Source organism: Lepidochelys olivacea (assembly GCF_965140295.1).
Source record: "Lepidochelys olivacea isolate rLepOli2 genome assembly, chromosome: 1".
Classification (NCBI taxonomy): domain Eukaryota; kingdom Metazoa; phylum Chordata; order Testudines; family Cheloniidae; genus Lepidochelys; species Lepidochelys olivacea.
The window spans coordinates 259,696,544-259,720,745 of NC_140411.1; the positions used below are offsets into that span (position 1 = coordinate 259,696,544).

The window sequence follows — 24,202 nt, forward strand, 5'->3', positions numbered from 1 at the left end:
GTTTAAATTTGAGCCATGCATGGATCAAAGGCCAATGACCTGAAAACTGATGGCAAGTCTTAAAGCAGTTCTCTCCATTCAAATTCACCCTTCCCTTGTACATCTTTGTGCCACGTGAGAGGTTCTTTACACAATACCATCTGAATTTTTTACTGACTTTAGTCCCCTCTCCTTCAGAGGAACATGAACTGGAACAAATAAAAATGCCACCTTTGTTGTGGACACAGCAAGCTAGGGTGGAAGAGGGAGAGATCTGCGACAAGGAGGCTTTTACTCTGTTGGGAGAAGCCTATTAAAGACTAACTGCAATAAGATCACTTACCTTCCAACCAAGCACATGAAAATTAAAAATGAAAGGCTTTTACTTCACTATGAGTTTTAAGGACTATAAAATATACTGAATGACTTCCCCCATCTTAGAATTTAAGGCATCCCAGTTACACCACATAAGTCAAATCCTGCCAACTTATTTTAAAAAAATTTATCAAACCACAACTAAGACATTTTACCTGCCTTCTTAGTTATTATGAGAATGCGTTGCACTAACATTTCACCATGCTACTAAGCCCAGTGTTAGCAAACTTTTGAATTTTAGTCATAGAATTTAAGATTGTCCAAGTCAAAACTTCAAATGTTAGACTGAACTGGGTAACTGTGCTCAAAAAGACAAAAAAGCTGTATCTTTTGCAGAAATGCCATTAAACCCAAGGAGATATCAAAATATTCTGTTCTGTGTTGGGAAATCAGATTTTGTAAATTTATGGGGCAGAAACTAAGTAAATGTTAGTGTAACGTTTTAGTTAAAACACCTACAGTAGAAGAAATATTTGCTATGATAAGCAATGTTAAAACAGAATGGTATTACAATAAAAAATGTCCTTACAGTTCATGAAAAAAAAATCTGTATTTTAAGAAGAATATACAGAAAATATCCAAGATAAAACACAGATTTTTGTAATTTTTTTTTTTTTTTTTTTAAAAGAGAGAAACATTCTCTGTTTGTTACCAGACCGATGCACACTCCCTCCTCCTGTGGGAAACCGCTGCAGCCGATCCCGTCTCTTTGCCTTTTATTTTTGGCGGCCTCCTTTCGAAAACTCCGCCCTCTGACACGGGACCACTGGAGCGCGGGGAGCATGCATCAAGGGTCCATGGCAGCGAGAAGTCCCCACATACGCTCGCTCTGTGAACTGGCTTAGATGCTTCTCTGTAGCCCCATTTGGTTGTGAAGTGCCGGAGAACCTGGGTTCAGGTAAAAATTTCAGGTCCTCCAACGCTTTTTGGCCCCACCCGGGGTTAATAGGGGCGAATGTCAAAAAAATGAAGATACAAAAATTATATCCAAAGGGTCAGACTGCATCTATAGCCCAGACTTCATCAATTTCAAAGAGGGGACAGGCAGAAAATAAAAACAAGGGGTCTGTAGTGGCAAGAGGGGACTTTATGTCTGTTTCTTATTACAGCAAAGGGGTCTCCTTAGTCTTTGCTGACTCCAAAGTCCTGAATCACACCAAAAAGGGAGTGAGAAGGCAGATTTCACAGGGGGCTGCGCGAGTCTCCAACTAGGGTCCTTGGTGCAATAAGAGACTATTTTAATGGGAAAAGTGTACGGTAAGGGAGGGGAAAATATGATAGCCACAATCACATCTTCACAGCCAGAGTTTAACTAGAGTCTGACAAGCAGCAGGCTACATGATCCTTAGCCAATCCCATTCCGCACATCCATGAGCAGCAAAGCGAGTTGAATTATCAAGCGGGTACAGGGAAGTGCTTTCCTGGCAGAAAGCACCCAGAATTGTAGCTAATAGCACAGACACTACTGACTTGATTTTTTTTGAGGGGAAGGCCAGAAAAGGCAGGGGATGTTCTCCAGATTAAAAAGGTGGTCCTGTATGTGCACATATCAGGCTGAAGAAAGATCAGAGCAAGTACAAGATTTGGTTTCTCCAGTCTAGCATGCTCCAATGTATTTGTGCACAGTCACAATCTTCCTGCGCTTTTAGAAGATACCGTAGCAAGATCAAGAACAAATTGTAAAAGTGATCTGGCCAGCTGCCTGGGACACATACCCTCTGTCAGACAACCAAAATACCCTATGGCACAGATTGAGTCTCTGACTGTTAATCAGGAGTGATATAAACTAGCAGACATGCTCGTCTAGAGAGCTGCTTCGACCACCAGTGTAGATATGCCCCCGACCCTGCACTGAGAATGATCTGCAGCTGATATCAAAGCTTCTGTTAAAGAAAACAAAACAAAAGAAATTCAATGTTTTTAGTTTAACAGAGTGAAGAGTAACAAAAAAAAATCAGTGCAGAGGGAGGACCTCTCTTCTGGAGATTATCACAAAGAAGTCATTATGGGACCCAGAACTTACCTGGAAGGAGCTTTTTGGAAACCAATAATCCATTGGGATGAGGGAAAGCCCTGGTGACTCAGCCAAAAAGCGCGCACCCCTGTTTTAAGTTATTTATGTAGTAGCCTTCACTTTCCAGGATCTTGGAGGAAGTCGTCCAGAAGTTTGCCAGTTAAGTGACTTTATTTTAAAAAGCAGCAAACTCAGGGCCCCAAAACAAGCAGCGATGTTGTTTAGTAACAAGAAACAGACGATGGCACCTTTCCCCCACAGCTTGGGTGAAGTGGGGTGGGGGGGGGAACAGGAAGTGTTTTCTCAAGACATATCCAATTGAGTTGTTTTGGGGGAGCATTTTTGGGGGTGGGGCTGTTTTAAATGTCTAGGCAAGATGCACAAAGAAGCTACCAGCACATAGCAAGCCTGTTTAAAAACCACTGCTACAGAAAGCAGCTCTCTTTCATATAAACTAGTTTCCGGCCTCAGTCCCTTCTCCCAACAGGCCCAAGTTCTAACTGCACAGGTCCAGACATGACCCTAGAGGGCAGAGACTGAAGTCCATTTAATCACCTCTTATAGGAAGTATTGGACAATTTTGGGGGTGGGGGTGGGGTGAAGGTTATGTGAATGAAGGCTGCCAAGTCTAACACTAGTTTGCCAACATTTAAATGACCTTGAGATGCACAGTGCAGCCACCCTTTCAGAATATAAAAAAGGGTTTCAAATAACTAAAACTCTTTTGTAATCACAGAATTTTCCCTCTGTGCTTCTTCATGGATCACTTGCAATAGTTTTACTTAAGATTTGCCACAATGGAACAGACCACTGAGGCACTAACTCTGGTATATGGCCCTCAATTAGTGGTCTTTGCCAAGTCTGGAAAGTGTAAGAATGCAGAAGGACCAAAAATGCTTTAGAATATTTCTAAACTTACACTGGGCAAATGTATAAGGGAGAAAGGTTAATGTTTAAATACAAAGGTTTCATACTACAAATATACTTATTAAAAGGGGGTGTTTTAACTTATGCATCCAGAAAGATCATTTTCACATCAGTGAAATAAACTATGTAATTCTGATCCAACACCACACTTGGACAGTATATGTTGAAGGCATAGAAGAGAACCTGCCTACAACTAACACAGAGCTGTGAAGGCTATTTGTGAAAACAGAAAATCTGGAGAAACGCTTTCCCAGATGTGAGCACATCTGATGGGGAAATTATGTGTATGAAGGGATTTATTTGTATATATCATCTATATATTGTTAATTATTTTATGTTGAACTACTCTTCCACACAACTCTCTATTTCAACTTTTATCTGATCCCCTCTGTAAATTGGGAGCAATCCAGCCCTAGCCATCCAGCCGCAAAAAGCTGGAATTGGGGAGGAAGTGGGAGCAGTGGAAGGATTGGGTAGCATAATTGGACGTCTCTTCTCCCTCTTGGCGATCGATTAGTCATGCCTAGGCCTTGCTGCAGACCAAAGCCTGTTCATTAGGAGCAGGAAGAGACTTTGAATATGAAAGAAAAAAAAGAGTAATGTTAAAAAAAGATATTTCACATGTGGGGGAAAATCACGCTTTGAATTTTTTAAGAAAATATTTTTGAGTTCAAAGAAGAAAAATATGGAGCAGCAGGCAAGAGAGGCCTGTATGTACAAACCTAGCCCACGAGATGCAACATCTGTAGCGATGAGGATAGGAGCCTTTCCAGAACGGAATTCTGCAAGACAAGAATCCACTGTGAAAACAGACTCGGAGTCACAAACTATGCTGAAGCCTGTGGATTTAACTTATGTATGTCCTCTCCAGAATCCAAACAGAATGGGAATTTTTTTGAGAGAGAAACATGGGAAGCACACAAAGACTGCCTAGAAGTTGTCAAATCCTTTTGGGCTAGACACAGAGGAGTGGTTCTTTGCAACAACCTCCCAGTACTGAAATTAACAAGTACAAAGGCTAAACAAAAACCATTTTAGGACTACAGGCAAATTAATTAACACAGATAGTGTGTGCATCTCAGAGAAAGACAACACAGGGGGAAATGTGTTTGCCTAAATCAAGCAGAAGATCTTCAATAGTTCAAGTTATCAGCTCTCCCAGACACTACTCACCATTAAGTACCCAGTCTCTTTCTGGCTGACTCTTATCTCCATGGATACACATAGCTGGCCAGCTGCCAAATGGAAGATACACATTATTTTAGAGAGGTAACAAGAAGCTTTATTAATGTTAAGAGAAAACAGGCAAGGATTAAAATCATTAAGAAATACTTATGCATTCCTTCCCTCCTTTGTCAGTTCTCTACTTAAAATGTAAACTATTCAGGAGGGATCTGTTTCTGTACAGGCTGAAAGCACCCATCATTCTTACAGGTACTAATAACTAGTGCTTAATCCAATCATGCCTACTATACTGAGAAAATCCCTTTGCCATGACAGTCTCATACACATTGCAGCATTCATTATGTCCCAAGTAGGCCAGCACGCTGTCCCTCTTATATAGTGTTTCAATGTGATGGAACCTTCCAGGGGCCCCAGTACTGCATCTGGCTACAGGGTTGAAGGGAAAGACCACTTCCAAGTCTAGCAACATAAGCATTGCCCCCCCTTTCTCCCCATACTACAGTTTAGGGATTCCTAATGGGAAATAAAAACCGTAAACAAGATACTCACCCATCCCTGCGCATTCTTCGGGTGAGGTCATCACATCGCCTTTTTGTCTCAACAAATATGATAGTTTTGTTCTCTTTCTCAGCCATGATTTCTTCCATCAGTTGAATTAGTCTAAAACAAAAGGAAGAGCCAAGATGTATTTACAAGAACACAGGAGAGAGCTTTCAACAAATTATTTTGAGAGAACGCCTGTAATAAGCAACCACTTAAGAGAAAACTGGTTTAGTACTATTTATGAAGAGTTAAATTATCTTACTATTTAATAACATTAGTAAACAGCTATAAGCAACTAGATAACAAGGGGATTAAACTAGTTGGCAAGTTTTAGTAGTGAAAAATTACACGACTGCAAGTAACTGCAGTGGACTGATCATTTTTAAAAATACTCCTGTGCAATGAAGATTTTAAGCCTCCTTCCTCCTCCACCCCCCCCCCCAAAAACTGGGATAGCAGAACAACGGCCATACTTATGGTCCTTCTCACTCTCCATGCATACGTCCACTATTTGCAGGATGTTGTGGTTAGCACTCAGCTCCAGGTTGCCCACATTGATTTGAACATAGTCACGCAGAAAATCCTCAGCAAGCTGGCGCACTTCCTTTGGCCAAGTGGCACTCCACATTAGAGTTTGCCGGTCAGGCTAAAAGAAAGGGAAAAGATGTTATTTGGATGATATATTTTGAGTGGGAGTTTGAAGGAAACTATAAATCAGAGGTTCACGTACCCTTATCTGGTCAACAATTTTACGAATTTGGGGTTCAAAGCCCATATCCAACATCCTATCCGCTTCATCCAGCACAAGGTACGTACATCGACGAAGATTGGTCTTTCCTGCCTCCAGGAAGTCAATCAAGCGGCCAGGTGTGGCAATGCAGATCTCAACGCCTTCAACACACAAGAGGGAGGGGCTTATATTTCTAGTGTCATAAAAAAACACTTTTGGCAGTAAATTTGTTACAACACTCCCCTTATATGTGTGCGTTAGACTGAGTCACTACTATTTTACCAGGAACTCTAGACATCCTTAATCATTTTATTAGCCATTCTGAAGTTACTGTTACACTACCATTAGAACCTTGAATACAGTCCAGGAGCAGACAGCTTCCTCCCAGAAATTACACGGAAGAGGAAATGTAAAGACTCAACAATAGTAGAAAAGGTAAAATGAACCAATGCTTCTAGTCCAGCTGAATCCCCCTCATCCAAAGATATTAACTCTAGAGAGCTTAGTTTGTAGAGGAATAAAAGTTTAAGTCCCAGCTAAGTTTCCAATACTGTATCTAATCAGCCCCTTCGTAGTAACACAGGAAGCCACACCCTATTCAACAGCTACTAGATAGCTCAACCTTTCATTTTCTTAGATGGCTTTGTATACAGAAAGAGGAAGTGTTGTACAGTATTGTTTAAATTAGGTAATTATTGTGGAAGATGGGCATCTGTTTTCCTCTGTAGCATCTGCTACTATTCAAGATATAAGCCTAAACAGACTAATGGTCAAGTATGACAATTCTCATGTTCCTAAAAAGGAGACATTATTTCCACTTGAGTCTCACAGTTAAGCCCTCCAAACTCATGGAGCTGTCCAGTGAGCAGTTTAGAGACTGAGGAAGGTAGAATTTTCCTCTCTGAGGAAACTCCATATCCAACAGTCTCCCTGGCTGCTGGTGGCAGACCAAATCTTTTAGTTCTAGGCCAGAACTTCTTGGAATTTGGTCTGAACAACAGCTTCTAAAGCTGGAGGAAAAAATATTAATATACTTAAGGGCAACATACAGAACAAACATTTGTAACAGAGCATTGAGTCCAAGGTCAAAGTAGAGACTTAAGAGAAAGACTCCTCTTAGATCCACTGTATTTAACACACACAGGTGTTAATTCATTCCTCCACAGCAGTGTAAACAGGTGGTCATAAAAGAATCCCAAAAAGAAAATTTATAGCTGAAAAAAGTTTTTCTTTCTCTATACTCTCTATATTTGACAGCGTTTACAGTGAGAAGAGGATTCTCACCAACTATTTACACAAAAAGGAGGGCAATCTGAAAGACTAAGGGCAACATATTCTTTAGCACTTCCCAATCAAATGCTACACTCCTAGAGGAGAGGATGTCTACTTTGTAACACCTGGAGAAAGCATGACAAGGGACCAAGCTGTGGCTCCACAGATCTCTTCATGAGTTCTGACCTCTCTACCCAGGAAGTCACTGCTTCTCTAGTGGATTGTGTGAAGATTTTCTTGGGTGGGGCTGCACCTTTGGTCTTTTAGGCTTCTGCTATGCATGCCTTTATCTATGGAAATACTGAAGCTTTGGAACAGGTCTTTTCTTTGACTACAGGGATGTATAAGAGAAACTTGGATTTCCTGAAGAGGTCTGTACAGTTTAGATATACCTTGACAGACCCTCCTCCCATCTTTCTCACGCCATTCTATTATGTTATGATTCTTTGGTTTGGGGCAGAATGAAATTAACCCTACATTCTCGGATCAATGAAGTTGCCCTTGGGGAGACTGGGTGACTCTAGGGCACTATTTTATCTTGGTGGCCCACACAGAACTGTGGCTCTCTGGACAGCATGCTTAACTCTGAACCATCCTTATGGAAGAGATGGCAGTTAGAAAGGGTATGTTGACTATGCATAGGAAGAAAAGCTCCCTGGTTGCTGTGCAGGGGATTTGGCCTTAAGTGCTTCAGAGGACACCTCATCTTTCAGAGGCCCATGCAGCCTGTGCATTCTTGCATCCAAGGACTGCTTCAGAAGGGTGAGAAACAGTAGGGCATTTATTCTTTCCCCTTGGTGTCACTATTTTTGAGGAGAAATAGGGTAGAGAAGCTCATGCTGTAGGGTATGTCTAGACTTAACATGCTACAGCTGCACAGCTGCGAAGTGTAGCGCTTCAGTGTAGGCAAAACGTATACTGACGGCAAAGGTTCTCCCAATGGCGTAGATAATACACCTCCCCGAGAGGCAGTAGCTAGGTTGACGGAAGAATTCTTCTGTAGACAGGGCACGGTCAACACAGGGACTTAGGTCAGCTTAACTATGTTGTTCAGGGGTGTGGATTTTTCACAACCCTGAACAGGAGTTATGCCAACCTAATTTCTAGTATAAATCACACTCCAGAAATCATGCCAATTCTCCCCCACTCCAACTGAAGATACAGTTTATGAAGGCAAACCTCTGAGAACAAAAAAGTCTGAAGGAAACTTGTAGATATTTTTAAAAAAAGTTCTGCTATATACTAAGAAATTGACGTTGACCCTTTAAACAACTTTGGAGGCAGAATGCTTGGAGTTCAACCTGAGGGACAGTCAATCCTAACCCTTGACCCACAGTCAATAAATGTGGTCTCTTCCCAACAAACAGGGAGAAGCGGACACTTAGGGTGACCAGGTGTCCAGTTTTCGACCGGCTGTTAAAAGTCCAGTAGGCAGAGCGGCAGGTGTAAGGCAGGCTAGCCCCTACCTGTCCTGGCTCCGTGCTGAACCCTGGAAGCAGCCAGCAGGTCTGGCTCCTAGGCATGGGGGGCCACAGGGGAAGGGGGTGTGGCCTCAGTGAAGGGGCAGGGGTAAGGTGTTCAGTTTTGTGCGATTAGAAAGTTGGCAACTGTATAGACTGTCATATGGGGAGGGTGCACAGAGAAAAGAGGGGAGGAAAAAGAGCTATCTAAATAAGCTGCAAGACAAATGTGGATGACTGGTACTGTTGTATGCACACCATGGCTCTGACTGGAGGTACAACTGCAGTGAATTGTAGCAGTAGATGGGGCTGTGATCATGCTTAGCACCTTCCCAAACAGGCTTTTTTTAAAAAAGAAAATCACTTCTTACTATATATTTTACAGTATCATGTTTTCCTGCTACCTTAAGCACAGCTCCTGCAACAGTGAATTTGTAAACACACAAGAATACCATTACCTCTCTCCAGGTCTCGAATCTGGGGACCTTTGGGTGCTCCTCCATATATACAGGTACTCTTAAGTCTTGAGCATTTGCCATAATCATCAGCCACCTGCTGGACTTGCTGGGCCAGCTCTCGGGTAGGAGCTAGAACCAAACACTGCGGAGAGGAAAAAAAAAAAGAACCCGTCCAGGATAGCTGAGTGGAGAACACTGTTTCAAACTAAGATAATTAATTATTTCTGTTCAGATCTCAGAGGCAGAATTGACTAGATTGTCAGCATGCAATTACCTAGAAAACAACTAACAGCAGCACTAGTACATGCGGATAATCATCACTGGGCTTTTGATACACTGAACGTGCTACCCACACTGCTACAATGAACAGTTCTCAACTTCCTCTCTATGGCACTGTGGTGCAAAATTAATCTACACATTTCTCTTAACTGCGTATTATACATGTAAAAAGGAAAAAACCGAGGACCACTTACAATTGGACCGTCTCCCCTCTCCAAATATGGCTGGTGGTTAATGTGAACAATTGCAGGCAGCAAGTACTGAAATAGAAGAAAATTAATGAAAATTAAGAGACAAGGGTTTTCCATATTAGATCATGCCAATGATTATCATATTGGATCCTGGCAATGCTGAATTTAGCTTAACATCTTTCCTCAAGCAGTGACAAACACCACATGCTTTAGTGTCCGCAAAATAAAGCTTTCAAACTTGGATGTCTACATTTAGGTACATAATAGAAGACAGCCTGACTTTCTGAATTACTGAGCACCTACAACCTAAGTTCCCTCTAAGCTGCGCGGCCCCGCAGCAGCCTATTAAGCACCACGCAGGCAACTCAGGGCTGCAGTGGGGAGAGATTCTTCTCCCCCAGCCCCGGACCCAACCCAGCCCAGCCACAGACCTGTTGCGGCTGGGGGAGAGGCATCTCTCCCATGGCCCCAACCCAGCCTGTCCTGGAGCTGCCGTGGAGCGCCTTGTTCAGCCAAAACGTGTTTCCAAGCCCTGTTCACGCCAAGGCTTTGGCACAGTGGCAGCAAGGCGACTCAAACACGCCATGCGTGAAACGGGAGGAGCGTCTCTTTGCCATTATGTCCCATGCAGCGGCTCAAAGTGCTCCCCCAGGCAACAGCCAGGGAGTCACCTAATGTGTAGCGAGCGCTGGGTGTGCTCTGGGCCGCAGTGGGGGGAGGTGCCTGTCCCACAGCAACTCTGGGCCAGGCTGGGTTGTGGCTGGGGTGCTTCTCCCATGGCCGCGGCAGCTCCAGGCCAGGCTGGGTTGGGTCCAGGGTCGTGGTGCCCCTCCCATGGCCCCAACCCAGCCCGGACCTGCCGGGGCCGTGCAACAGGCGCCTCTCCTCCCCAGCCCAGGTGCTCCTGAGGGGGGAGAGAGAGCTGGAGGGAGTCCTCTCTCCTTGTCACAGCCTGCACCTCAAACCCCTCGTCCCTGGCCCCACCCCATAGTCCACAGCCCCAGACGGAGCCTTCACCCCCCCTCCCCCAAACTCCAACCCTCCGCCCCAGCACTGAGCCCTTTCCCACACACCGAACCCCTTGACCCCACCCCCGCCACATGAATTTTGTTATGTGCACCAATATGGAGATTGTCACACATCACCACAAATTCATTCTGCACATGGGTGGGAAAAATTAGAGGGAACATGCCTACTACTCCTGCCTATGTCAGTTGGAAGTACGAGCCTGTATTAGCCTTTGTGGTTTTAACTTGTGTAACTAAGTCAACCAGTAAGTGAGGTCCATTTAAAAAAACCAAACATATGCTCCCCTCTAAAAAATGGAAACATTGGCTGTGTGACAGCCAAGCAGAAAATAGACAAGATCAGGCACACAAAACAAACCACGTGCTCGTTACTATTTAACTATCCCACCTACAACACAGACAGAACATATTTTAAAACGCTATCACCCTTCCTTTGCACATGTCTGAATGACCAACCAAGAGATGCAAAGCAAGAAGAAACTCATACAAAGCAACTAAGAGGAAATGGTCACAAACACGTACTGCCAATGTCTTCCCGGAGCCTGTCTGAGCGATGCCCACCATGTCTCGGCCACTGAGGGCCAATGGGAAGCCCTGGCACTGAATTGGAGTGGGTTCTGTGAAATTCTGATCGATCAAGACATCCATTACATACTCTGCAAGTTAAACAAAAAAAGTGAAGAATACAAACTATGTACATCTTAGTAAAAGCCATCAGTTCGAAGACAGAAGTGCTGGGGAAATTTTCCTACAGAACCCAGTTTGGGAGCAATTTCAAGTTTCTCACTTTGAGAGTCTCGGGTATGACAAGCAGGAGGATTCCTTAAAGGTTAACTTTTCTGATGAAGATCTCTAAAGCTACAGTAGATCTGACAAAATCTTTCTAGAACCAAAACAGGGTCTGATCAGAAGGGTGTTATCCCAGCACTCCTCCCTTACTCCAACAACAAAGCTGATCAGCATCTTGAATGACACAATACTCACGTGGGAAGTTAGCATGGTGGAAGGCAAACACAGGTTTGGGGCAAGCATCTGTCCCCCTAACTGTAATCTCTTTCTTTCGTCGCAGTTCTTCAACTTCATACTAGTTAGGTAGAGGGGAAAAAAACAAAAACACAAAGTTCCAGGTTGTCAGAAGCGACTTAATACACGTTTCTGATGTCAACTATTAATAAATTCCACAAATGCTTTAGCTGACAGCCTGGTTGAGAGGTCTGATTGTGTAAGGAAGCAAAACAGATTTCTACTCACTAAGGATGAAGCAGGGCGGTCCATCTCTTTCCATCAATGCCATTAAATGGGAGCTACATGCAGAGCTCCGTGCTATAGCAGCCATCACCTAGAACTGCTGCTCAGAACCACTTGTGAACTAACATTTCCTTTCTTGTTGAAAACATTACTCAGAAACATAGCAATGATAAATTAAGTCCCAATTATTTTTGAAGTAGGACACTGACAACATTTTCTAAAACATTTGTACCTCTTTAATTGTTATAAGTAACATCCCAGGTTAGCTTAACTGAAGAATTAGGAAAAATATTTCTCTACGCTTCCAGTTTACTTTGCACATTTCACAGCACTTTGTGCAAAGTCAGTTTCACTATTTCCCCAGTATTGGGCCTAATCCAAAACCTAGGGAAGTCAATGGAAAGACTCCCATTAATGCATGTTTTGGATTAAACCTATGTTACTTTCCCATTTGTGAGACCCCTTCACATAGACACAGAGAAGAGGAAAAACATTCTGAAAATACAAACATGGGATTGTAAAACAACAGAAATTAACAGGGACCTTCAAGTGCAGTATAGTACTTGCAACTAATGAAATTCGTTGTGTTTTTTTTTTTAATGAGTTAAAGTTGATATCCCTTTGCATTGTGTAAATAAGGTAATTAAGGAAAGATTACTTATCTTTCAGTAACTTGAGTTCAAGACGTTTTGTCCCCAGGGATGCATCATCATAGGATGCGCATACCCCCACATGTGCTCGACTGGAGATCTGAATCAGCTGTGTCCACCCACACAATACAAAGCCTCTTATTTCCAAGCGAGGATGTATATGGAGGCATAGATTTACTGATGCTCCAGGTCCTTCTCAACCACAGAGCCAAAGACTCCACAGCAGAGCAGAAGGAGGGCAAGAGGTAGAGCACCCACAGGAACAAAACATCAAGGAACTCAAGTTACTGAAAGGTAAGTAACTTTTGCTCCTCCAAATCTATATCCCTATGGGTGCTCCACCACAGGAGGCTCACAAGCAGTAAGTCAGCAAAGAAGTGGGTGCTGAGGAAGTGGATCCAGGACAGTTTGGAGAACTGCGTAGCCAAAGGATGCATTCATCTTGGACATGGGTAGGATAGCATAACGTTTAGAAAACATGTGAACAGGGGATCAGGTTGTGGTCCTGCAAATTTTTACGATGGGAATATCTTTGAGAAGGGCAAAAGAAGCAGACTGAGCCCTGGTGGAGCAGGCTGTAAGCTGGAGGTGGGAATTGTACCCTGACAGCCTAAGAGCAAGCTAAGATATAACCTGAAAATCACTTTGACAGTCTGAATGGCAACAGATGGTCCTTTCATTCTTTCAGAGAAGGTTACTAGCAGTCCTAAGGACATCTGAAAGGATCTAGTCCTGCCCAGATAGATGATTTGGGGCCTCAAAACATCTAAACATGTGGTGGCAAGCCTCTTCCCTCAAGGGGAGAGATTTGGGAAAGAATACTGGTAGACTGATATCCTGACCTTCGGCAGGAAATGAAGACGAGGACATAATATGACCTTGTCACAACAGAAGGCAGTGTACAGCAGATCAGCTTCCAGCTGAGACAATAGCTACTGAGACAATAGCTACCAGGAATGAGGTCTTGACAGAGAGATGAAGGAATGAGCAGGTGGCCATAGGTTGGAAAGGAGAGTTTAAGGCACAGAGGACCAAATTAAAGTCCTCAAGCATGGGGTTCCAGATATGAGGAAAAGTTGGACAGATCCTTGAAGTATCTGGCCATCCTAGGGTGAGCAAAAACAAAACAAAAAAAATCTTTCAAGAGACAAATGGAAGGCCATAGTAGCAGCTAGGTGCACCCGGAGAGAAAACTCAGGTAAAAAGATGGGATCTACTTCTAACCAGCAGCCAAGGATCCTTGAGAGAGTAGCTTCAGAAATGGATATGGAGTGACAGGAACATCAGGAAAGAAAGTGTTTCCACTTCTGCAGGTATGTCTTACATGTGGAAGGCTTCCTACTATTCAAAAAGTACAGCCTGAACCTAAACCAGGCAGTCCCATTCTAAAATTTGAGACCCACTGAGAGCCAGTGCCTTGAAGTTCAGATAAACACCTCTATTTATTGGGGCTGGGGTGTCAGGAGCTCCCATCTAAGGGGGAGGTGTTGAGATATCCCTCCAGAAAAGTGGAGTAGATATGAGTACCACACTTGTCTGGGCCAAGATGGCACTATTAAGAAGACCCTCACTTGCTCCTGCCTCAATCTGACTAAAGTGCTGGGGATTAGAGGTGCTGGAGAGTAGGCACAGCGAACAGCACAGGGCCAGGGGACTAGAATGGTTCTCCCCTAAAGAGTTGCAGCTGCATGCCATTTTGGAGCAGAAGATTTGGCATTTCATACTCGTCAGGGTTGCAAAGAGATCCACTATGGGGGGCCCTATGCTTCACAGTTGCTGTGGCAGATCAGATTGAGCTCCCACACATGGTCCTGATTGAAGTTTCTGCTTAGGGCGTCCGCCACTGTGTTCTGGAGGCCACATAGGTAAACTGTGGAGATCTCTATGTGGTAGGCAATGCACCAGTTCCATAGTTTTAGTAATTCTATGCACAAAAACTGGGATTTTGCATCCTCTTACCCCCCGATTTATACAGTACACATCCACCCGGTTGTCTATCCATTACTCTAGTAGTGTGACCCTGAATGTTGTGGGAAAAATGCTGGCACGTGTAACAAACTCCCCTGATTTCAAGAACATTTCTTTGTGAAACCTGTTCTTAAACCCAGTGCAAACTTCGCATTTGGATGCGACATTAGTACCTCTGGGACACTGGAGACAGCTAGAAAACCTGTTGCCTTTGGGGGGAAAAAACGTATTGCAGCTCTGGCAGGATTTGAATTCTGAGGCCTTTGGCATACTTCAGAAATTAGGCTGAAGAGAAAGGCCAACGAAACATTCCCAGGAAACTGGGATGGTGGAATCCCCCTCCCGCCAAAGCACAATCTTGTGCAAAGCAAGAGGAAATAAGTACAATACAGGCTGGAAAGAGCTTCTAGGAAGCAGTGGACATGCATCTGCTCTGTCTAGAGCTGCAGATGTTTGAAAAGGAACTGCAGCAGCAGCTTAGCTGTGCCTCCCTACATACCCTCGCTTGAGATTGCACAGTGTGAAGATGAGGACCTTGCTGATTCAATGGTCCGACTGAGCACACAGGCATGTGCATCCTACAACTGAGCACCTATATGAACATATGGTCAAAGAACTATTTCCTATGGAGGGTGTATGGAATTTGCCAAGAAAGGAGATTAAAAAGATAATTCAGTTTATTACACAACTTTTATTTTCTGTATATAGAGGGGGTCTAAAGGAAAAAAACCAGGAAGATGGGATTAAAAATAAATGATGAAAAGGGCAACGGACTGTTCCTAAAATTTCTCATCCATTAGCAGCAGCATCTGTGATTCAAACAGACTATTTTGTTTTGTTTTCCGTCAACTGTCCAATTTGTTCAAAAACTTTCCTGATGTAGTGTAGCTCATATCCACTATAATAAATCATGGCATCAGATATGCCTCACTGATAGAGCCAGACAGGTCAAGCAAGGAGATGATGGATTAGAAAAGAATTATATTTTAAGTTTTGTATTTAAAATCCAATTTTAACAATGGGGGAAAAGGAAATTCAGAAGCACATAGGACAGATGAAAAAGGCTGGTATAAAGGATTCCGCCAACCCACAGCTCCCTCAGTTCCTTCTCACCAGCTAACGCCAACAGAGGGACAGGCGGGGGGGTTGGAATGGACATGAGTAACACATCTCGAAGAACAGTTATGAAAGGTTAGTAACCATTTTTTCTTCAAGGGCTCTCTAATATGCGGATTGTAATACCACTTGGCCAAACCCAGCATCATCTCTAGCCTGCTGGGTTATGGTGTAGTGAGACACGAAAGTGTGAACTGATGACACGATGCCACTCTACAAACATCCTGGATAGGAACTTAAGCCATAAATGCTGCCAAAGATGCTTGGGCCCTTGTGGAATGCACCATCAGGGCAGGAGGAGTGGCGACTTTTACCACATCTTAGCAAGTATGGATACAGGAGGAGATCCATGATGAGATTTTCTGGGCTGAGACAGGAAGACCATTCATCCTGTCTACAATAGCTACAAATAGCTGAATAGATTTCCAAAATGATGTAGTCCTTTCTACGTTGAAGGCTAGTGCATGTCTGATGTCCAGCAAGTGGAGCCTCTGTTCCTCCCTATTGGCATGAGTTTTCGGAAAGGCCAGTAGGAAGATATCCCAGTTACTATGGAATTGTAAAACCACCATAGGGAGGAAGGCCGGATACAGACGCAACTGGACCTTGCCCCTGAACAATATCGTATGGAGTGGTTCTGAAGTGAAGGCCCGGATCTCTGAGACACTCCTGGCAGAAGTAATGTCCACCAGGAAGGCCTCCTTCCAGAACAGGTAGAGCAGAGAGCATGTTGCCAATGGTTCAAAAGGGGTACTGTTAGCCTTACCAACACCAAGTTGAGATCCCAGGGAGAGACTGGTTGCCATACATGGGAATACAATCTCTCAAGGCGCTAAAGTAATCAACTGCAAATGGAGTCTGAGAAAACAGAACAGCCGTTCACCCATGGGTAAAAGGCCAAGAATGCAGCTAGATGGACCCTAATAGATGACATGGTTAGGCCTTCCTGTTTCAAGTGCAGCAAGCAATCTAGAACGAATGTAATGTTAACTGTGTAGCTGTAGCACCTTTCTTCGTAGACCAGATTGAGAATCTTTTCCACTCTGCCAGTAAGTGGCTCTAGTGGAGGATCTTCTGCTCTCTATAAGCACCTTGTGAACCAGCGCTGAGCACGCTAGCTCTACGAGGTTCAGCCATAGAGCTTCCAGGCCATGAGAAAAAGGGACTTGAAGTTTGGATGACCTAGATGGCCATGATCCTGGAAGATGAGGTCTGGAAACGGTGGCAGATGGATTGGCGTTTCCACCAAGAGGTCTAGGAGCATGGTGAACCAGTGCAGACATGGCCAGGCCGGGGCTATAAGGATAAGACTCGCTTTGTCCCTTTTGACTCTCAGCAAGGCCTTGTGTACGAGACGAATGGAAGGGAATGTGTAGAAAAGATGGCCCATCCAAGGGAGAAGAGAGGCATCTGCGAGCAACTGCGGACTGTGAACCAGGAAGGAGCAGAACCGGATACACTTCCTGTTGTGCTTCATCATGAACAGATCTATCTGGGTGGGGAGTCCCCCACTTCTGGAAAATGCCTTTCACAACATCTGGACGGATGGACCGCTTGTGATGGTTGGAGAAGGATCAGCTATGGTAGACCGCTAACTTGTTCTGCAACCCCGAGAGATAGGAGGCTTTGAGGTGGATTGAGTGGGCTATGCAGAATTTCCACAAGCAAAGTGCTTCTTGGCACAGGTGAGAAGAGCATGCTCCACCCTGCATGTTGCTATAGAACATCACTGTTGTGTTGTTTGTGGGAACTGACATGCACTTGCCCACCATGTGGGGTTGGAATGCTTGGCAGTCCAGGCGAAAGTTCCCTGATGATGTGTAGTGAGCTCTTTTGGAGACCAGAGGTTCTGAGGGACCCCAAGTGAGCTCCCAAGCCCATCCCAGAAGCATCTGTGATGAGACACTCTGATGGTTGGGGTCCTGAAAATGGGACTCCTGCAAACATTGCCAACCACCAAAGAAGGGAGGTGATCACTGATGAGGGAAGTGTGATAACCATGAGGTTGGCCCACTAAGTATATAGATGCCAGCCATGCTTGAAGATGTGCTGTGGTGATGGGGTGATTTCTGAGGCTCTCTATAAGCATCCCTATCGCTGGGAATCAAGCTTCTGGGAGGAAGGCTTTGGCTGGGACCAAGCTGAGGATCACCCCAATTAATTCTATTCTTTGAACCAGGGAGAGAGTAGACTTCTGCACATTTATTAGCAGACCTAATTCCTAGAAAGTTGACTGTATTAACGTTATATCGGATTCCAACTGGGCCTTGTTCTGATCAGCCAGTCGTTGAGGTAAGGGTAGACCTGAACCCCTTGTCTCATCAGGAAGGCTGCCGTAACTGCCATGCACTTCATGAACATCTGAGGGGACTGATCCGATAGGCTGAACGGGAGCTCATCCTTCACAATAAATCTGAGGAACCTTCTGTGTCCCTGAAAGATTGAAATATGAAAAAGCATCCTTAAATCGAGAGTGGCGTACCAGTGCCCTGGATCCAGGGAGAGGATGATGGAGACCAAGGAAACTATGCGGAACTTGAGCTCTTTCATACATCAATTGTGGTTTCACAGGTCCAGAATCGGTCTGAGACTGCCACTGGCTGTAGGGATTAGGGAATAATGGGAGTAGAGCCCCCGGCCCCTTAACTCCTGTGGAACCTCCTCCCCTGCTCTCACCCTTAGGAGCAACTGCACCTCTTAGGCTAGAAGTTGTTTGTGAGAAGGGTGCCTGAAGAGGGAAAGGGAGAGGGGTTGGAAGGAACTGAATGGAAGGGTGTGTCCCAGTGCTATTTTGCGTAGCACCCTAAGATCCAAAGTAATACAGGCCCACACCTGATAGAAGTGGGATAATCGGTTCACAAAAAATGAGGAAAATGGATCCACAAATTTTTCTGGTACATCATCCCCAAGTGTCCTATCAAAAGGCCTGCTTAGACCCTGCCAGGTGTCAAGAAGGGGTGGGGAGGCAGTACACCCTTAGACTGGGGTGGAGATCTTCTCCTATAGCCCCTGCTCCTCCCTCTTATTATAGTCTTACCTGTTAGAAACCAGTAGCTGGGTGGGGCTTGAAGTATTTCCTAGAGGGAACTGGGGTATGAAGCCCTAGAAACTTGAGTGTGGCTCTCAAGTCCTTCAGGCTGTGCAGTTTGGAGTCTGCCGGCTCAAAAAAGAGTGATGTACCCTGGTAAGGGGGTCCTGCAATGTCTGCTGCATCTTGTGGGGTAGGCCCGAGGACTGAAGCCAGGAGCTTCTCCACACTGCCACCACTGAGACCACAGATCAGGCTGCAGAGTCTGCCGCACCCAAGACTGCCTGTAGGGACACCCTTGCCATGGATTTTCCCTCTAGGGCTGCAAATTCGCATCTGGACTCCTATGGTAATAATTCTTTACATTTTGCCACACAGTCCCAGGAATTAAAATCATAGTTGCTCAGGCGCACTTGCTGATTTGCGATCCTGAGCTGGAGGCTGCCAGATGAATAGACCTTTTTGTCAAAAAGGTCTAGTTTTTTGGCATCCTTGGCCTTGGACCTTCTGGATCCTGTCACTCCTGCTCGTTGGCTGCTGATACTATACCAATGAGCCCGTTGGTGGATGAGCGTACAGGAGTTCAAACCCTTTAGCTGGAAAAAAGTACTTTTTCTCCATCCTTTTTGCCATCGGCTGACAGGATGCTGTGGTCTGCCATAAGGCCTTGATGGGGTCCATAATAGCCTCATTGAAGGGCAAAGTCTCTCTTGAGGGGTCCAGTGCAGCTAGAATATCCACCAGAGCATGGCAGGACTCCTTTATCTCCTCTAACCGAGGTTTTGTGCTACTCTTTTGAGGAGCTACTTATGCGCCCTGTAATTAACCTGGGAGGACACAATGTCCATTCCCGTCACCGCCTCATCTGGAGAGGAGGAAGAGAAAACCTGCATATGCAGGGAGCACTGCTCCTTGCTCTCAGCACAGGACAGGTCTCACGGTACCAGGTCTTGATATTCAGCCCCAGGCTCAGTACCAAAACCTGGGTCCTGCTCCGAGGAGGTCATTGGGGTGCTCTAGACTCTGATACAATAGAGTAACACCTTATGGACTATGACCCCTGGACTGGAGGAAAAGCCCAGGGGTTCCAGAATGGCCACCACAGTGGCACTTGCCACTGTGCTTGAGGCCAAATCGCAGGTGGGGTGGCCTGGCCCAGGTCTGCCAACGGATGATGTTGGCTAGAGTGTTGATGCCGGCTTCTGTAGGAGACTTATGACTCCACCTCTCAGTCAGTCTCCAAATATTCCCTTCTAGGCAACCAGAGTGGAGTGGTGCCGGCAAAGAGTGCCAGGAGAGACTGGGGCTGCCCCATGATGACCGGTTTCCCTTATGAAGGCACCTGGGGCCTTGGTGCCAGGGGAGCTCTCGCCGCCACTGACATCTCCCATACGGCAGGGGGTGGTGGTACCAAGAGAGGTAGTAAATGTCTCGTGGCCTCAAAAGCCTCTGGCACAGATGGTATTGCCAGGGCAGCAGAGCTCCGACGGCTCTCGTATGGTGAGGAGTCCATCGGTGCCAGCCTCAAAGGTGTCCATTCTGGGGCCAATGTCAACGGCACCAGGTGAGTTGCAAGGGTCTGAGTGGCCCAGCAAGGGTCGCACTGTTAGTGTCTCTTTGCCTCACAACTTCGGAGTTAGGGATCACACCCTGTCCGTCGACTTCTATTTCTTTCTCAACACCGGCAATGGAGAACGATGCCGAAAGTCCCTTGCCGGAGTGATCTTCTTTGGCACCTAGGATGATGGATGGTGCTGGGAGTCCCAAGAAGCAGAAGCGTCCTTCTTCAGCACCAGAAATGTGGAATGGCACTGAATCTTCCTAACAGAAGCCAGGGTGCTTCTTATTGAGGCTGAAGTACTCGGCGCCAAGTCGGAGTGACTACGCTCTGAAGGAGAGCAAAGTGCTGCCTCCATGTGGAGGAACCTAACCCTGGTGTCCGTTTCTGTTTTGGTGTGGGGCTTGAAGTCTCTGCAGATTTTGAAGTGCTCCCACATGTGAGAGTACCCCAGGCACTTAAGGCAGCTAGAATGGGGATCACTGACAGGCTTCAGTTTGTGGCACGAAGCACAAGGCATTCCCCAGTGCCAGGAGGGACTAGCTCCACTGAGCGGGGTTTGCTAATCTAACTAATTTAACAACTGAAACATAACTACTACGAATAAAGATAACTATGTACAATCAAAGTCCACTGAGAGGAGTACTTGTGGAAAAAGCAAGAATGAACTGACGTTCCAGCAACCGCAACAGGCAGTAAAAAGGAACCACGGGGGTTGCAGGTCAGCAGAACCTTTATACTGGCACTATGAGCGCACAACTCCAGGGGGCACCAGCGCCAACCCAACAGATACCACCAAAGGAAAAGCTTTCCAGTGGCAGTGCTCGGGGTGAGCACACACCTACATTGGAATGAACATGAGCAAGCACTCGAAATACCTTTCTGCAAAGTGTATATACAAAACAATATAGGGAAAGGGAGAGTATAAGTAGAATACAGTCTGCATATCCCGTTTTCCCACTTTTAAAGATTCTCTGGTGCACTGAAAATGGCAAGAACAGGAGAAGGAAACTTACAGGAGTAAGCCTGGCCACTTCTGGATGTTCCACATAAAAGTTCTTCTCAAATTTGGGCAGCTCATTTAGGTCCCACTTCTTTTTGCGTAGACGCTCCCCTGGATTACCAAATTTCTTTGGGGGCAGAGGACTACCAAACCTGGGGGTATCAACATAAGTTTTTTAAAAAGCAATTTATAAAAGGATTTCACAGCTCTGGCATTTGTAGATTCCTCCGATGTTTTCACGGTTATCTTTAAGCTAAAACAAACACTGAAGTTTTAGTTACTCTGAAAATCCCCTTAAAACATAGCTAGACACAAGGGTTGGGAAGGTCTTCTGTATTCTTGCTCCCTTCTGTAAAGTCTATCACGCAATTACCACTACTCCAACGACAGTGTTACTTTTAATGTAGAATCTAACTATTTCACAATTCCTTTCACCTTTTCTTTCCCTCCTTATCAATACGCCCCAGTCAACGTACAAATAAAGCACAGAGAAAAGTTGACGTCCATATCAAAGTTTTTGCTAAGCAGATCTGAAGCAATTACAAAGCAGCCACAATTTTTACCAGGGTCACAGCAGAAGTATTTGGATGGGTGGAAAAAAACCGAGTCCCATTTCTTAGACACTTCTGAGAAAGTCTCGAGAGAAAATAAATGTCAGTTTTTATTCTTTAATACCTGGCAAAGCTACTCAGAAATTAGTACAATGTATCCTCCATATAAGGAATACACTCCACCCTGCTTTTAATTTTTATTTGTTTATTTTTAAAAGAGGTGGGGATTTATATATAATGATTCATTTATCCAAAGGAGAATAAACATGATTTTTCTGGCCTACAGCACAGTTGGGAAGTACTGAAAACTAAAGCACAAATTGGCATGAAGAGTTTAGCTATTATAATTATAAATGTTCACTTAATAGTACATCTTTTAAATAGTTCTTTGAAAAACCTGTTATTGTTTCACTATTGTGCCAGATTTCAATAGAAGCTGCTATTTTAAATGATGTCAGGTCAAACACTACTCTAACTTCAGATATGATAAAGAATAAGCTTTTGAAAAATCTACAGGCAAGAAAGTGTGTCTGATTTTTTTAAAAACTCCAGTTGAATAAAGACTTCTGAAGTATTTCCACTGAAACAGAACATTATGCTAATGCATGAGTACCAGAAAATGAAACTAATTAGAAACTATCAACAAAAAAGGTTTACAATACCCAAGCTGAGACAAATTTTAAAATGTACCCTCTGGTCAAAACTAAATTAGATTTAAGCGTTTTTGTTTTAATAATCCATGGTTTTATTTGCAATATTGGCAAGGAAATGTTTTAAATGTTAAATAAGTGTTCTCTGAAAGTTATTTCCCAAGAGAAGCTAGAGTGACAATAAAGAGTAGAACTCAGAGAAAGCAGAACAGGAAAGGGGATTACACTTGTAGAATGCAAGGTAAATTTATAATTAATTTGATGCTGGTTAAAACACTTAAGTTATAGGTTCAAAAATGTTGGTTAAGCTGCAGTCTTGACAGCCCTTTTCTCCTTTCTATAAATGTAGTTCTATTCTGTATCAGATTGCTAAAACGGGTGCTTATTTACTTTTATCACATTTAACACTATAAAACATATAAAAGTAATTTACAACCCACCTGTAAATAAAAATAGTGACTTGAATCTTTTATGATTTCTTAGGGCTGTCAATGCAAGTTACTAGTTACTGGAGCATCTCACAATCGAATACATTCTTCAGACTATGCTAGTTTAGAACCCTGAAGGTGTGCACCTGAGTAATTTTACTGACAAAGGCAATAGGAGTACATAGGTGAGTAAAAATTAAATATATGCATGAATGTTTGCAAATTCGGGGCCTTAGATATTTGGACATTGAGTGTTTGCTTTATTGCCATCAACATAAAAATACAATGCAGTTCACAGAATTTCAGTTCCATGTTGCTCTGCGTACACACAATACAGCTTTAGATTGGCTTTCCAAAAAGTGAGTCTTTTAGAATTTATAATACCCCAATATGTGTCATATTTCATTCACTGATCCTGACTTAATTGACATTTTACATACTGATATGGAACAGATTATAATTCCAGTTACACTGGTGTAAATCTAGAGTAATTCTATTTAATTGCATAGAGTTATTTAGTTTTCCCTGGTTCAGTGGTGACTGAATCCAGATTGGTCTTAGATATTCAGTGATCACTTCATCAGCAACTGAAATGCAGCCACTTCCAGAACTGAATGCAACAGCAGCTTATTCAAGTGGCGAAGTAAAACTGCACCATCCCAGTCCTAAAAAGTCATCTCCAACTCATTCAGGACAAGAAGCAAAGAAAAATTCCAGATCTAGTTGGCCCTACAACAGGAATGGACAGTAAACAGAATGTAAACATACAACTGGAGTTTGTCCAGCACACTGGGTGGAGTACCCAACTGTTTTTCAAATACCATCGTACAATTTTTGATGACTGCAATCATTGGAAACATTGTTTTACATCTCAGAAATGATTTTTTTAAGAAGAGTCATGATGTGCTGAACTTCTGGTATATAACTGTCCATGTATAGAGTTTTCAATATCAAAACAAATTTACAATATAGATATACACATGTGCAACGCAGTTTTTGATATTACAGAAACTAAGTTTTGTGAGATTTTTGTAGCAGTTTATAAAGATATGCAACAAAGCAAAGTATTACTTGGAATGAGATCAGGGTCAAAGCCCGTTACTTATGCCTTTATGTGAATTAAACTTTTTTTTTTTTTTTTAAAAAGATCCATTGTCAAGTAGTTTCCCTATTTCTGATTCTGTCCTTTTCTATTTGACTAAAATATTTTTCTCCCACCTTCATTTAGCATGGAGATGAAATAAGATTTTTAATTCGTTTCCTGTGGTCACTCTAAACCAGGGGTGGGCAAACTTTCTGGCCCGAGGGCTACACTGGGGTTGCAAAACTGTATGGAGGGCCAGGTAGGGAAGGCTGCGCCTCCCCAAACAGCTTGGTCCCCACCCCCTCCCACTTTCCACCCCGACTGCTCCCCTCAGAACTCCCGACCCATCCAACCCCCCCCCCCGCTCCTCGTCCCCTAATTGCCCCCTCCCGGGACCCCCCCCAATCACACCCCCGCCCACTGACAGCCCTCCCCCCGACCCTCCCCATCTAATGCCCCTTGTTCCCCGCCCCCTGA

At 44.1% G+C, this 24,202-nt stretch overlaps 1 protein-coding gene across 2 annotated transcripts in view; it reads right to left on the reverse strand.

Moving 5' to 3' along the window:
• DDX17 (DEAD-box helicase 17) overlaps positions 1–24,202 on the reverse strand; it is a 30,937-nt gene that overhangs the window by 4,452 nt on the left and 2,283 nt on the right. For both annotated transcript variants that reach the window (XM_084651143.1, XM_084651142.1), the window contains exons 2-11: positions 21,026–21,164; positions 11,426–11,525; positions 10,964–11,097; positions 9,417–9,482; positions 8,944–9,085; positions 5,754–5,914; positions 5,497–5,669; positions 5,030–5,140; positions 4,469–4,530; positions 4,018–4,077 (exon numbers count right to left, since the gene is read on the reverse strand). In XM_084651143.1, the coding sequence (XP_084507269.1) occupies positions 4,018–4,077; positions 4,469–4,530; positions 5,030–5,140; positions 5,497–5,669; positions 5,754–5,914; positions 8,944–9,085; positions 9,417–9,482; positions 10,964–11,097; positions 11,426–11,525; positions 21,026–21,164 (1,148 nt within the window). The remainder of the gene's footprint in view (positions 1–4,017; positions 4,078–4,468; positions 4,531–5,029; positions 5,141–5,496; positions 5,670–5,753; positions 5,915–8,943; positions 9,086–9,416; positions 9,483–10,963; positions 11,098–11,425; positions 11,526–21,025; positions 21,165–24,202) is intronic.